We start from the raw sequence: 16,368 nt of genomic DNA on the forward strand, positions 1-16,368 counted from the left end.
TGAACTAGTTGAGTTTAAAAGCCTAGAAAAATAAACATATATAGGATGAAGTTAGGCGTCTGAAATGTTTACACTGAAATAGTCATGACCATTTCCTAGTTAATACTAATGGTGTCCACTTTTCATTAGTTTTTGGATAATTTACTCTAAATATAATTAGGTTATGAGTCAATAAATGTCTCCTTTTTTTGGATAGTCATCTTCATGCCTCAAAACTATTGACGTAATTATAATAACAGATGTGATTAAATATGGCAATGGCATTTATAGGATACATTAATGTGGATAGTGGTCAATGGGCAAAATGAAGGTAATATTAAGAAATAGACAAAAACATGTATGTTCGCAAGCATTATGGCATTGTGATTAGAAAAAGTATCATAAAAAAATAGCATTCATAAAGCTTCCACACACATATGTGAGTGCTAATCCTAACTTTATACGATTTTTTTCCTGGCAGTGAAAATATCCTAGCAAATTCTTTGTTATTTTTTTAGAAAACATTTTCACTTTTGGTTGAAGGTACAGTCCTCTACCTGAAAATTGTCATTCTGTGAATTACTATTGTTTGAAACATCACAGAGAAAATAAGGAATGCCCTTTCAAAACCTCTGATTTTTCTTATATAACAGTATTTAAGTTAATAAAAGTTGTCTTGAAATCCAAGCCCTCCCCCTTCTTCTGAAAGTCAATAATTGTTGGAATAAAGTAAAGGGATCATTGTTTACAAAGATAAAGACTATAGTTATAGAATTTATTTTGATTTATGGAATTTTTGGTCATCCAATAGACTATGATTCATAATTTGTTATATATATATATATAGGGGAATATGGATGGATCTAGATATAGAACAATATTTTAAGCCCCTTAAAGGCTTCTCTCTTTTCAAAATAACCCAAACTAAACTTGTCATTTTAATTTTTAAATAATAATATCTATATACTTTTTTTGCATCCTGCCAAGTTTTCAGATGCTCCCTTGAAGATAAACATATTTAATGTCTATTGTTTCAGTTTAACAAATTAACATACATATTAAAAAAATTTGGAGTTCTCTTTAAACTTTGCAGGACTGATGATGTGATTAAATATATTTATTACTAATATTTACTACTATTATTTAACTATTACCTCTGAAATGTAAAATATATCAAATTTATGGTTTATATTTCTATATCATAGGCCAGTAGTTTCTATGCCTTTTTCCTGTGTCAGCATACATTCTGTACACATCTGTAGAATCTAGAACTTGCAAGAAATTTCCTGTCATCATCTACTCTGTCTCCTGCTAATTAAAACTGTCCACTAGGTCATTATCCATATCACTTCAAATAGTCATAGAAATAGAACTCGAATCTTTTCCTGATTACCACCTTTATGAGATAATATTTTTTAAAATTTTCATCACCTTAGAACAAGAATAGCATAGAGAACAATGAATCTCAAAATGTTAATATTTATAAGAGGAAATACTAGTGCCCACGTTTAAAAGATATCACATGAGCTGGAGTTAATTTATAAAATATTCTGCTTTTAAAGTATATATGTGAAAACATAGGCTATCCAGTTTATTCAGATATTAAGTTACGGCGCACTGTCTATCCCATATAATCTCTTTGAAGTTGGTGACTTCTCATTGGGTTGACTCTCTTTTTGCATGTATTTACTGATCGAATTAAATAATTGTCCCTCCATGTAATTTTAAACCACATGAAATAAATTATTATAAGAAAGCTGATATATGTTTATTTAATTTTTCCATACCTTGAATGTCACCACTCAATTTTATACAACATCCAGTAAATTTAGGTTTAAATACATCTAATGTTCTAATTCATGAAAATATGGAGAAATGATGTGAAACTGGTGATTGAAGACATCTGTTAGCACAAATGCATTATGTAAAAGGTTTTTTAAGATTACGGTTATTATTTTGAGAATGATAAATGAAATGGCTGCTAATGAAAAGTTCACAGTCATAGCTGCACACTGCAGTTAGAAATGGGAGAATGAAAATAATTGATGCAGCTTAAGTCTGTTGTTTCTCTGACGTTCCTATTTTTCTTGGAATATGATATAATCAGAATGTGCACACATAGTTTGAGGTAAATTCTCTTGAAAATTCATTTTTAAAATCTTCACCAAATATATTATTTTAGTTTGTTTAGCGAAAGCAGAGAAATATTTAAGTTTTGGAAGAATCTTAAGTCCATTACTTTCTGGCAATATAACAATTTTAAAATAAAAAAAATTGTACCTATTAATAAATGACCACTGCCTGAGAGCCTTAACAGTTCCCAAAACAAAATTATAGTAATATTTGAAAGTAAATTATTAGTATTTTAAGTCACACTTGGTAATTTCTAGGTAACGAGGAGTAAGTGGGATTTCAGGAGAGAGTTTAAAGAAAAGGTCCTATTTGTATATATACTAGGAGTTTAGAGAAGTCCAGATAAGCACAGACTCTAGTAACTAGAAAAGATGAGAGTAAAGGTGAACTTTGAATAAAATTGGGATTTAGGTAGATACAGAGAAGAGGCGGGCAGAGAGGAGAGAGTACTCCTAAGACTGAGGAGAATAAGAGCAGTAATTTGAAGTCATGAGTTATGGTCATAAATATGGTCAAGGCTTCAAAGCTGATTTGTCATTACTGATTTCCCAGCAAAAGTAACAAGTGAGGATAGGGAGAGATTTTGGAAGAAGAAGAAAGACACAAGTGAAATTAAGCAGAGTTAGTTAATTTTTATCATTTAATTGCAGAGTTTGGGCAGATTTCAGATAAGTTGTGATTGAAAAAGATGTTTCATATTTAGTGAACTGGAATTTAAATACACATAGTCACATCCCCTCCTCTACCGTCCATTTATTTAACTAATGTCATAATCTTCCTAATGGGAAAAAGACTACAAAGTAATGAGGTTGCTGGTTGGTGTTAATGGAAGACTAATGCAATTCAAGGTTATTGATCTTTTCCCATGAAGACCAATATCAGTACGCTTATATAATTGTGTAGCAACAAGGATAAAATCATATTCAAAGTGTTAGTACTGAGTAAGGGAAGGGTATTTCTACTTGGACCTCTCATTTAGAAATCTCTAAGTGTTATTGTCAAAGAATTTTTTCTCATTGTTTTTTTCAGATGCACTAGAAGTCATCAATAAGTTGTGTACTTTTCAGATATTTCCCTTAAAAAAAAACTTTACATTTAAAATTCTTCAGATTGAGCTTAAGTCGTAATAGATATCTATCCTTTCATGAATATATGTCATCTATACCTGTCATTAGTTTTGGATGAAATTTAGAAATCAGTGATGTTTCCAAACCAGGATTAGATTTAAATATTTTGTAGCTGATTTTCTTTATAGAGAATAACTTTTAGTTATTGAGTTTTAATCTAAGAATTGGCTTTCTTTTTCTTGACTGAATTCTCCCATTTCTATCTGTAACTAATAAATAAAGAGTTTTGTATTGATATAGATCTATTTATATTGACCTTTCATGCTTACCTCATAAATTCATTAAGAAACCTCTGTTAGCCTAGATTAATTCATTTTTCACTCAATCTGTCTAGAATTCTGTAAGTAATTGTTTGTATTCTGTAATAACAATTTCTTTTAGCAGGTCAGGTTGTTTCTCCTCAGTCTGCTCCAGCCTGTGTTGAAAATAAAAATGATGTGAGCAGAGAAAACAGCACTGTTGACTTTAGCAAGGTAAGCTTTTCTCTCTCTCATTTAAGTAAGCTGCTGAATTATTGCTAGACATTACTACCCACTTTAAGAGGTGTTGACACAACTTTTTGCATGCGCTGTTTTGGTTTCTTAGCCAAAGCTTGATCCTGTAATAGATTAGCATTTAAGTTCACATGTAACATTTTGCTTATTCACAAAACCAAATGTGTAAGTTTTATGTACCGTCTTCAGGTTTCAGCCACTTGGTATAATGTATCTCCTGTAGAAAGAAAGATGACTTCACAGACAATATCACAGAAGTTTATTGATGAAAAGTTTTGCTGGTTATTTTTTTTCAAAATCATTTTTCCTCTGTGGAAAAACAAATCATATAAAGATTCATCATGGTAATATAGCAAGGCATTAGTGTAGGGAAACACTAGAATATAATAAGGCAACAGAATTTTGAATAAAAACATGATAAAAACTGACTCTGCTGGGGGATACATCTAAATAGAGACAATTCAAATGAAATCATTTACCTGAACGTATTCTAAGAAAATAGAATACATGTGATTTTGGTCAGCAAATTCTTGACATTGTATATGTGCTATTGTAGGTTATAGCAAACTAACGCTTGAACAGGAAAGAGGCGTTTCCCTGTTAACGAAAACTAAAGAGAGTCAACAATCCTCTTTATCTGAGTGGCTGAAACAGTCCTAACCCAGAGTGATTTCTTTTCCCCCCTAAAATGCTTAGCACTGGCAATCACTTTAACAGTGGGAGGAGGTGGGAAAGGGAGGCAGAGCAGAGGAAGTTGCCTGCATCAAGCTTCTGAAGATTAATGGCCATCAGCTCCTTGTTGCTGTTTCAGAATGCCTCTGCCAATGCCCAAGTGGCCTAGGTCTAGTCATGTGCATGTTCTCCCTCTGGTGCCTGGCGAAGTCTCCGTGGGAGCATGGTGTACCAGCTTAAGTCTGTTAATTATGCGTGCAGGGACTGGGAGGCCAACAAAAGGGGCATACTAGTCCCTGTGGGATGAAACAAAGGCATGAAAAAGGACCTCCACACCAGCAAGAGAGAGAGGTGAGGGCACACTCGGGCTATGTTTCTCCAGTGGTTCAAAGCTCATTTCACCGTATGGAGGCATGTGATTCAAATATTAAGCCAGTTCAAATGTATTCCATTTGCCGCTCCAAAAAACACATCTTTTTAAAGCATCACATCTTCATTCATCTGCAAGTTGGAACAAAATTGTCAGAAACTGCCATATATTTAATTTCTGAAATTCTTCATTTGAAACAATATCTTAAAAGCAGTGACATAAAAAGTTGCTTACCTATTTATGCAGGCACTAACAGTATAACAAGGGCATATTTAACATTCTCAAAAACAAGGATAATAAATCACATCCTTTCAAATAAACTACCTTTTAACTTGTTTAAAGGATATAACCCCTTGACACTGAATTTTATATCTCCATATCATTTTGCTTTTAGTTCTCTGACCTATCTTTGCAGCCTTCACCAATGCTTTATCACATTTGAAAGCAAATGAATACTGCCCGTTGGAGACAGTAGTCTTATGTTCAGGTCCCCCAAAACAATTAGAACTACAGAAGAGAGAAAAGATATACATTCTTTCCTTTAACCCTTTTCTTCCTTATTACATTTCCAATCACTGGTCCATTTCATCTTTTAACAGGCAAGTGAAATTTTTATAGCCCTCTACTCAGTGCCAACCATCTATATTCCTCAGTGTTTCATGCATATCATGGGGCACTGGAAAGAACGTGGCTTTTGAGGAAGAGAATCAGTTCATGAATTCTAACTCTAGCGTTTATAAGTGATCTGATCTTGGAGAAGTTCTCTGAACTTCAGCTTCCTTATTTGAAAAATAAGAATAACAATACCTATTTATAATTTTGTTGTAAAGATTAAATGAGAATATATACACAGAGCCTGGCAGAGTGCTGAGCATATAGTAGATGTTCAGTAAAATGTGGCTGCTGTAGTTGTTGTTGTTGTTAATATTAGTGGAAATAGTAGTATCAAAAATAAATACTAGACCAGAATATAATATATTTTGGTCTTCTCTGGATGTCTCATGCCTTGAACAGTGCTTGAGATGTATTTGTTGAATAAATCCTATGAGATTTAATAGAATTTAAACCTTTAGTTCTGGAACTTTTTTCCAAGTAATACTTTTTACCTCATAATCTGGGAGGGCGGAGTAATAGGGTTGGGGAAAATCACATGTGATCCATCATTATGGAAATAAATTTTCATGCCAGATTTTATAGGTACATGAGATAAAGTTTTTTTTGTTTTTGTTTTGTTTTGTTTGTTGTTATTTTTAGCTCTAATGACTTCACTTTGATAGTGAATTTGCTCAAAGCTTGGCTAGTCTTCAGGTTACTGTGTCTATGTAAATATTTAAGCTTTAATGTTTAGATTCCAAAACCCATTAGAATTTTGAGATGTTAAGGACATGTGACTTGATCCTATATCTTTGGTATATTCCATCTACATTAAAAAAATTTTTTTTAATGTTTATTTTTGAGAGAGAAAGAGAGAGCGTGAGCAGGGGAGGGCCGGAGAGAGAGGGAGACACAGAATCTGAAGCAGGCTCCAGGCTCTGAGCTGTCAGCACGGAGCCTGACACGGGGCTCGAACTCATGAACTGCAAGATCATGACCTGAGCCAAAGTCAGATGCTTAACCAACTAAGCCATTCAAGTGCCCTCAATCTACATATTTGTAACCCTTCCAATGGATAAGCTCACTAAATTCATTAACTTAAGGAATGTTTTTGAACATAATCTGAGTTATCAGGTTTTTTGCTTCCCATAATGCTTTTAAAAAGCAGATGTGTGAAAACACTCCATATCTCTTTGTTTTTTAAACTGACATGGAGATGACTATTTTAGTGTTTCTCAGATGTTGGTAATGTTTCTTTTATTTCAAAAGATCCAAAGAGGACTTCATATTATTTTCTATGTAGAGAGAACTTTCCTCTGCATCCGTCTTTAGTATGTGAAACGTACTACAGTGAGTTGGATTATTAAATCCCTGAACAGTAGAAAACCTTGGAAATCTTCTCATTTAGAAAGTGAGAAAGCTGAATCCCAGAGAAAGAGAGCTGCTCAAGATCACTGGCTGGTTAGTGTCACAACACCATTTCTCCCCCAGAGAATCCCTATTAATTTTCTTGTGCTTTCTATAATGGCCTTAAGACTTAAGCTTTCTCCCTGAAGTCCCATCAGCATTTCCTTCCCATCTCAGCATGTGGCTTGTCCAGACACTTCTTGTTTCACCATGATCTTCTGTCTAACCTTGTTCCCTAGAGATATGCCTGTTTCTCACCCACAGCTTAAGTACAAAATGCCCAGCATAAAGCATCTTTCCCTTCTCAGCATAAATTTCTAGAGAGCCCAGAAGCCTGAGTGTACATCCATATTCATAAGAGTATAGCTTGATTTCTTCAAGGTCCTGTTCAGAGAACAAGAAAATCCCAGGGTTTCTTTGTGCTCATTCCAAGTGTTTGAGTCCACTTGAGGATTGTCTTGGAGACAATTGTTATATTAAAAGGTTTGATTGTCAGATAAGGTTCTTATGAACAGTATATTAGCACAAATACAAAAATATAGGGCTAATCCAGGAACAGTATAATATGTAATTGTATAATGCAATAATATAATTAGATGATGTGTTATATAATCCCTTACCCCCAAATATATGACTACTCCAAGAATAATAGAATGTAATGAGTATAATATAATGGCTACTCCAGATAAGCTATAAGTTATTACATTTCAAAGCAAAAGATAAATTTGCTAAACCTCAAATTCTGTGTATTTTAATGTTTTTTCTAAACAACAGACATAAATCAAGATATATTATGTATTATGTAATACAAAAATAATTCAAATGCTAGGACCATATATTTCCTTTTGTAAATTTGACTATTTTTAGCACACTATGCACTCCTTAATTAATTAAATTGCATCTTAAGGCATTTATTTGTATGATTGCCACCAGTGTGAGGCACAGACTTCAATAGTGAAGCCTATGACATTTGCCAAACAATAAATAAACTTATAGAAAGTTTTGGGTGGAATTTAAATTTCTCAGTAAAGTTGTGATGGCTATTACCAATATAATTCCTATTTATCATTTGTAGATTTTCTTAAAGAGCTTTTTTCTTAGTTTAAATTTTGTTCCAGTGTATTAACATTGTGTAATTGTTATTTCCATTGGGAGAAAAAACTTTGTTGTTTGTTAGGCTCTAAAAGACTTATGAAGATGAAAATATACTATGTTTTTGTCACAGGGCTAATAGTGTATCTTTTATTCCCTTCTTGAAAATGTATGCATTATAAAATTGTAAAGCATTACCAATTTAAAGCATTTTCAAAGTGTGCATTTCTTCTAGCTAGAAAAATAAATACAAAAATATGATAAAAATTCCCATGAAATTTAACCTTCCAGTATTAAGGTAAATAATACTTTGTATCTATAAGTTAAGGATTCTATAAAAGGAAAATATTTAGCATATGATATCCCAATGTATATGTTTTATGAATTTACAGATTTATATTTGGAAGTATATTTGTAGTTTGAAAATTTTGCAATTTATAATACTTGTCATAATTTTTTATAGGCAGTTTTGGTTTGTTAAATCATTTTTCTTTTTCTTTAAAATAGAATATTGGTTCTGTTTACTATTTTTAGTGGAGTACTGAAGATTATTTTTATGTTTAATCCTTGTGATAAAATGTATGCATCACATAATAGGATTTATGTTTTATGACACTCATATCTTACAGAAAAATTAAGTAGTTATAATCCTTCCAAATAGCTATGCTGAGGTCTTGATTTCTGAAAGCAACATATTAAATGTAGTCACTACAGTCTGGCGGTGGACTTCCTAAGGTCCTCATCCAAAAGTTTTAATTTTTTTCATTGTAAACTTCTCAGAAAAAATCTTTTCAAATCATTAAATTTGCAAAAGAAAAAAATCCAAGCCTCACCTATATTTACTGAAGCTCTTTTCTCTCTTCGCACCTATTCCGACTTTGATCTTGGGCCCCCATTTCATTCACATGAGAGCATAAACCAGTTACTATAGCAGATATACTCTTACTCTCCCTACAAAAAGGTATCTATAAAAAGCAACTCAAATAAATTAGAAACAAGAAATAGGCCTTGTGAAATTGACTTTAAAGTCATTGCTTAGTTTTCACTGAGGCCCTGTCCATTAAAAATTGATATTTACTTTTGAGAGTGTTTTACAATCATTTTTCAGACTTCGCCCTTTAAGCATTTTTTCTTGTAAATGATCGCTTTTGTTTTGTGTTCATTCATTTCAACCACAGACATCTCATATCAGAAATTCAACTCTGCCCGTTCAGCAACGTCAAATGTTAATACATTTATTGTTTTCTTTACTTTGCTATATTTAAATTCTAATGTCTGATGAGAAATTAAAATTGAAGAGTGGTCAGGCCAAGTATAGAATGTGAAGGATATAGAAAAACTAGAAGATAGACTAAAATCATAATTTATACTATAAAGAAAAACATGATTATATTTCTTTTGAAATAGGCATATTTTGAGTATTAGTTGAAATATTTTGTCACAAAATTAAGATAACATAATATAAAAATATTTAAGCCTATTGGCAAATACTAATTAAATGATGATTAAAATATATTCATCTAATTGAGCACATATGCTTTTCTCCCTGAAAATTTCAAGATTGCTGATGCTGAAGAAGCTTCTTTTAAAAACATTGAATAGAGGAACTAGAGTATTCACCTTCTATATGAGAACTTCGAAAAACACACAGGAAGAAAGTTATTATTTTTAAAGGGCAAATGAGATGTTTAACTATGTTAAAACTTGATTTACATATTATTTATAGAAGTTATATTTATTTCACCTATGTTTATTGATGGGTTACCACTTGTGAAACACTGTGCTGGGATATGACTTAGCAAATTTTGGTTTATCTTATTTTACTTTGTGATGCTCTCAGGTTGATCTGCATTTTATGAAAAAGATTCCTCCGGGTGCTGAAGCTTCAAACATCTTAGTTGGGGAATTGGAATTCTTGGATCGAACTGTGGTTGCGTTTGTGAGGTTGTCTCCTGCTGTATTGCTTCAAGGCCTGGCTGAAGTCCCAATTCCAACCAGGTAAAAAGTATAAGAGCATCTTTTGCATTTTTCTGAAACCATTTTTTTTTTTTTGGTAAAAGAAATTGTCCAAAACCAAAACAAGAAAACAAAGAGTAAATAAGTATAATTTCCTCTGAAAGTTCTCCTAGAAACGAATGTGAAATGCGCAAAATTCTTGTTTGTGGAAGAGGAGAAAAATACTTTAAAAATTATTCTGTTCTTTCCTCCTTTCTCTCAAACTCCGATGTTTTCTGTTAGGCATCCTCCTCATCTCTGAATACCCTGGTCAATATCACCATACAAATCCTTTCTTATAATGTTGATAAAAAGGGTAACGTGTTGGGCTGTCCTCAAGGATTGCAATGTGGCTAAAAATTGATTGTGGGCTAAAGAGAGGATCTTGTATATGAGTGTGGTTAGACTCAGAAAGGTAAAAGTTTCATAGCTTATGCTTGAATTAGTATGCCTTCCAAATACATGCAAGTGCCATCATTAAGAGAGGCCTTGCTCTATCTAATATAGTGTGTATTTCCATCCCAGGCATATATGTGTTTCCCATGCAGAGTCTGAAGAATTATTGGTAGTAGCATCATGGTACTGTTGTTGAAGTCAAATCAAAAGTGCAAATTTAATTTGATTACCTAAACATATTTTTCATTCAACTATACATAGAAACTAACGACTTAAGGATAATACGAACTGAATTACATTGTTTATAGTTTATCTCTATTTTATAAATAAAATATATGTCCATGGGCAAAACTGTGGAAAAAAGAAAAGAACATTAACTTCAGCATGTTAGGTTCCTAGCGATTCATTCAGTGGACCTTGTTTTCTTCCCTTTCCCTCCCATTAAATGTGATTCCTGTATACAGACAGCTATTTACTCCATCTGCATTCATATAGCAAAACATACTTAAGGAGGGCCCCATTTCCCCCATGATTGGTGCCCTCTGATTGATGCAACTGTTCCAGATGCTTTAGTATCCTTCAACTTCCAAACACTGAATGCCTCAGCCAATTTAAAAGTAATGAAGAGTTCAGGTTCTTGGTTTGTAAAATACGTTTCCTCCATGGATCTTTGGCCTTAACTAAAAACATAGCATATTATATCACTCTGTGCTTTGCTGGTGGATAAAATATTCCAAAAATGTGGACTAGTTTAGCCAGGAGAGGCCTCATTTCATAAGAGCTCAGCAAAGGGAAGTGGGATCTGGTGACCCCATCCCTGAATCTGTGACAGGAACAGATTTGAGACAGGAACCTGGTTACCATTCAGGTTGTAGGAAGAAGTGTCCGTTCATCCTGTGGGAGGGTTCCCAAGACTTCTGATACATGCCAACTTTTATTAAAAAGAGGGAAGAAAACTTGAGCACATTAACGTGGCATCTGACTCTCTGATTAGACCGCATTTTTTCTATATACAACTTGCAACCTATTCAGAGTTTCTGGGAATTTGGACTTCAGGTGTAAGATATCAGACTTACTAATTGTAGAGGCATTATTTTAGTAGTTTAAAGTTCCTTTTCAGTCCTCCAAGCAGTGAATTCTTGTTCCACCATTTAGGAAGGTGTCTGATGAAATTCTGCATCAATGATGGCTATTTATGACAATGATAGTTCCTGTATTTCAAAGGAGAGAAAAGAAAAATTCCCAGGAGTAGAGAAAAGCCTTAATGGGGTTACATACCCTCACTTTGAAAACTGTCAAGGTTTAGGTGACCTCATTTCATACTGACATAGCAAAATATGTGTAGAGAACAATGGAGGAAAAATTAGGGGCACAGTAGAGCCACTGTGTAAGAGAGAGATTAAAAAGACTAGACTATTTAGTTTGGAAAGGTGAAAAATGGAAGAAGATTAGTTAGACAAGTAGAATAAAGAAAGCTGTTCAAGGTTCCTAATTATTCTTTCTTCGGAGGACAAAGGGCACACCATGAATATAATAGCACACATAGTAAAAATGTCAGAAAATAATTTTTTAGGACTTTATAAATAGCCCATGAAGTGGAAACCTGAAAAACAGCAAGATGTACATAGGTTATAAAATTTCTTAAAAGTATTATAGTTGATAAAGCACCTGCCACCACAGTAAGCTGGTCCTCTTTTAAATGTGTAGTAGACATTTCTGTATAGTAGAAATTGACTTGGGTTCAGGTAAAACTAACACAAAAAAATCGATGTCAGACTCTCTAAGACTGTGCAATATATGCTTCGTGTAAAAACATGTACAATCTTTAAAGTTTATAGTTAAATGAAAGGTAGGAGTATAGTATCTGATTTGGTATACCTTATAAAGCTATTTAGTCTTCACACATAAGAACATAAACCACTTAGCAAATTAATACCACTGAATTATATTGCAGAATATAGGGCATTTTAAAATTTTCTCAATTTCTCTGCAGCATTGACCTTTTTCAGAGACAATTGCCAGAGTCCTCCAAAACTAGAGCGTGTATGGATTTCTTCAAAAGCTCCAGTTGTGACGATGAGTTTGCTAGACTTTCAGTCTAATTTAGATGGAATATCACAATGTAGCTAGTATTTATATTCCTCCATAATTGGAATTAATAGATCATTAACTCCCTGTTTCTTCTGCCTAATTTATCTTTGATTCCTGACAATTTTTTTTATTTAATGTAAATTGCACATATAACTGCTATTTTTTTGACCATGTTCTTTCTTTGTTTATACTATTATGTTACCTTTTTCCTCTTTACCCGATGCTACAATTTGAATATTAGTGAGTTCTCTTCCTTATAATTCAGAAAAGCTTAATCATATTTTACTTTTCTCACCTTCCTCCTCTAAGGATTATACAATCCTTAAGATTCTCACTATCATGTAGGCTCTAAGGGTAACTATATGGGAAAATACTGAGATCAAAATAACCATGGATTCCCATTGCTTAGGGATCTTAAGCATAAGTGGAAATCATCTTAAAATGTTTCCAAACAATAATAAACTGTGAAAAAATATGTAAGTATTTTACATCAAATCCCCCATCTTAAATAAGTCCTTTAAGCTGAGTGATTCTGTAACTATTAAAGTTATTTTTTATATTTCTACCTTGAAACTTTTTGTTTTTTTTTCTTCTTAATTACAGATTTTTGTTCATTCTTCTGGGACCCCTGGGAAAGGGTCAACAGTACCATGAGATTGGCAGATCAATTGCAACCCTAATGACAGATGAGGTATTTATTCAAGTTCATTGGGAACATTTTCCCCATTAGGTACACTTAACTTTTGGAGTTCCTGTATTCATGACTATTTGTTGTGAATCAGATTTCTCTCTATTAAATCCCCCTTCTTCTATGTTTCCAGTATAAAATTTCCTTTGAAAAAATTTGTTTGAAAGGGGTAATAAATTCACACACATGAATATAATGCTTTAAAACCTCATACTCTAGAGAAAATTCTTTATTTAGTGACATTTAGAAGATATTTATTAATATTCCCTTATAGTGTATGTCCTGCTAAAGTGAGTGCCATTGTTAATATCATTACAAATCTTATAATTATTTTGGGCAAAATAATTTTAGGACCTCAAGAGAAAACGATGACAGTGTATCTGAATAGTATATATGACACCAAAAGCTATGCAACATCTATCAACTCTCTTTACAGTTTTGCCTGAATGTTCTTAACCTGAGAGTCTTTGAACCATTAGAGGAGCTACAGATGGATTTCAAGGGGGCTGTGATCTTTATGATACAGCACACAAATTTTTCTGTGTAAAAAATTTGTATGTACTTTTTTTTGGACTGGAAAAAAGTTTTTAGCAGCTTCTCAAAGAGGTATATGTCTCAAAAATGTATGATCATGAAAATAAGAACATAAGTGCTAACATATAACTGGTTTCTTGTATCCCCAGCGCCTTATGGAAGTCTATTTTTTATTGTTTTTAATTGTTAAAGAAGAGCAAGTACAAAAGACCACAGAAGGGCCATACATTCAAAATTTAGTAGTAAATAATAAACAGGTTATACGTTTTCTAGAATCTCATCTAAAGAATTTAATGTATTTATTGAAATACATGGCTTTGGATTAAAAATTTGAAAAAAAAATTAGTATTGTTATATAACTTTTCCTTAGGTTTATGAAATCTGAAATTTTGAACTTTAGGGTTTGATATAAATTCTATTATATCTGTCTAAATTATGTTTTATGGTTTTGTATGGATTTGTTATTGATATTTACACATAGGAAACCAAAAACCAGAAGAAAAACATATTTTTCATCAGTTTGAGAATCAACGAGTGTATTAGTTTTCTATGGCTGCCATAGAAATTATCATAAACTAGGTGATTAAGACAAGAATAATTTATTTTCTCACATTTTGGGGAGCTAGAAGTGTGAACTCAAGGTGTCAGTAGGACCACATTCTCTCTGAAGGCTCTAGGGGAGAATGTTTCCTTGTCTCTCCAGCTTCTGGTGGCTCCTGGCATTTCTTGCCTTGTGGTGGCAAAATTCCAGTCTTCACCTCCATCTTCATGTGGCCTTCTCCCCTGTGCCTCTGTGTTTTCTTCTTTTCTGTCTCTTACAAGAACACCTGTCATTGAATTTAGGGCTCACTCTAATTTAGGATGATTTTTATCCTGAGATCTTTACCTCCATTATATCTGCAAAGACCCTTATTCCAAATAAGGTCACATTCTGAGGTTCAGGTGGATTTATGTTTTGAGAGGACACTACTCGGTCCACTACAGTGAATGTCATTTTATTGAGGACATCTGAGAGAAGACAGGGGAGTTAAAAAAAAGGGCTTCAGGAAGACCAACCACTTGCCCTAGTAGAACTCTCATGAGAAGACACAGTATCTTTGCTTTAAGTGGTTCCATAATGATTAATATTTTACAATTTTTACAGCATTGCAAAATATATGCCACTGTGATTTGTAGTCCACAATTTAAGTACTGTCACTTTTATAAACATGTATTTTGTGTTATGTTTCCACATCTTAAGACATGAGGACATTACATTAAGCTGTTTCTGGGGCATGGGATAGGTTATACGATAAGAGGGACACGTTGGGTCATGGGAGGTACATATATACTCAACGTATCTCTCTTCCTAATTCTTCCTTTCCCCAATTAGGCGTCAAGACTTTCTCAACAGAAAGATTTCAATTCCAAAGTTTTTTTATTTATTTTTATTTATTTTTATTTTTATTTTTTTTAAATTTTTTAATGTTTATTTATTTTTGAGACAGAGAGAGACAGAGCATGAATGGGGGAGGGGCAGAGAGAGAGGGAGACACAGAATCGGAAGCAGGCTCCAGGCTCTGAGCCATCAGCCCAGAGCCTGACGCGAGGCTCGAACTCACGAACCGTGAGATCGTGACCCGAGCTGAAGTCGGACGCTCAACCGACTGAACCACCCAGGCGCCCCATCCAAAGTTTTTTTAAACTAATCCACTGGGTGTGGAACAACAGAGAAACATCCATGTTTTTTAAATTTTAGGGTGAGAGTGATAGCAGAGAAAGAAAGGATTTCCATCTATTTCCCTGATTAAAGAGAACTACCCAATTTGAGAACAAGCATTGGCCATCTAATGAGGGCTCAAACATAAATCCCTTAGATTTGAAAGTTTAGAGCTTAGTTTTAGAGTAATTTGTAACTCTCACCAGTGGGATAGAGAAGCAGAAACTCAGCCAGAAAGTTACTATAGAAGACGAGGGCGATTAACGATAAAGGGCATATTAATTATAATAGTGCATTAATTGAATATCAAGAAATATTTAAGTGTTTTCTCTTTTAAAAGAGAAAGCACTTTTTTGTTGTTGTTCAAAACACAGGTAGACAAGTTGTTCTGCTTATCTAATTGCTTTGAAGGCAATGAATAATTACACTCATTAAGAACAAAATTTAGTTTGATTCATAAAGTTTAGTTAAGGAACTGATGAATCGGATTACAGTATCAAATTGTAAATTCTGTGACAGCTGTTACCACTTATTATTCATTTTTGTGCCCTGATTTTATCAGGTGCTCAAAAAAACTTTTTGTTGCCTGAGCTCTGTTTGTTTTTCTCCTCTCCATACTGGAAACTTCTTGTACATACATAGTCTGTCTTTTCCTTTTGTATCTTTAGACTCAGCTAGCCTGGCATCTGGTCTTCAGTCAGGGTTTAATAATTTTTTTTTAATGAGTTAATGACTGAATGTGCTAGTCCTCTTAGCAATACGTGATCTTGAATCAATTGAGTAATCTATTTTGTTCCTTTCTGTTAAGCATTGCTAGAGATAAATCATATGATTTTGCTTATTGGCACTACGACCATTGTATTAATCCCTTTCCATTCTTAAACATTATTAAGCACACCAAAGACTTTTTGTTTATATAACTAGCATACCAATATTTATCATAATAGAACTTAAAACTGAGAATTTTTAAAATCTGTATTTATGAAATTCATTTAAAAATAATAATAAAATCAATATATATTAACATACTGAAATAATGTTTATGAAATAAAATCAATATATGTTAACATAAATAATGAAATAATGTTTATGAAAAC

At 33.1% G+C, this 16,368-nt stretch overlaps 1 protein-coding gene across 2 annotated transcripts in view; it reads left to right on the plus strand.

Moving 5' to 3' along the window:
- The window catches only part of SLC4A10 (solute carrier family 4 member 10), a 188,251-nt gene that overhangs the window by 79,037 nt on the left and 92,846 nt on the right, over positions 1-16,368 (plus strand). Inside the window, exons 6-8 of one of the 2 annotated variants that reach the window (XM_042997242.1) lie at positions 3,621-3,712; positions 9,709-9,866; positions 12,954-13,041. In XM_042997242.1, coding sequence (XP_042853176.1) covers positions 3,621-3,712; positions 9,709-9,866; positions 12,954-13,041 — 338 coding nt within the window. The remainder of the gene's footprint in view (positions 1-3,620; positions 3,713-9,708; positions 9,867-12,953; positions 13,042-16,368) is intronic. The other variant, XM_042997241.1, reaches the window with a different exon arrangement.

Source organism: Panthera tigris, chromosome C1 (assembly GCF_018350195.1).
Source record: "Panthera tigris isolate Pti1 chromosome C1, P.tigris_Pti1_mat1.1, whole genome shotgun sequence".
NCBI classification, from domain to species: Eukaryota; Metazoa; Chordata; class Mammalia; order Carnivora; family Felidae; genus Panthera; species Panthera tigris.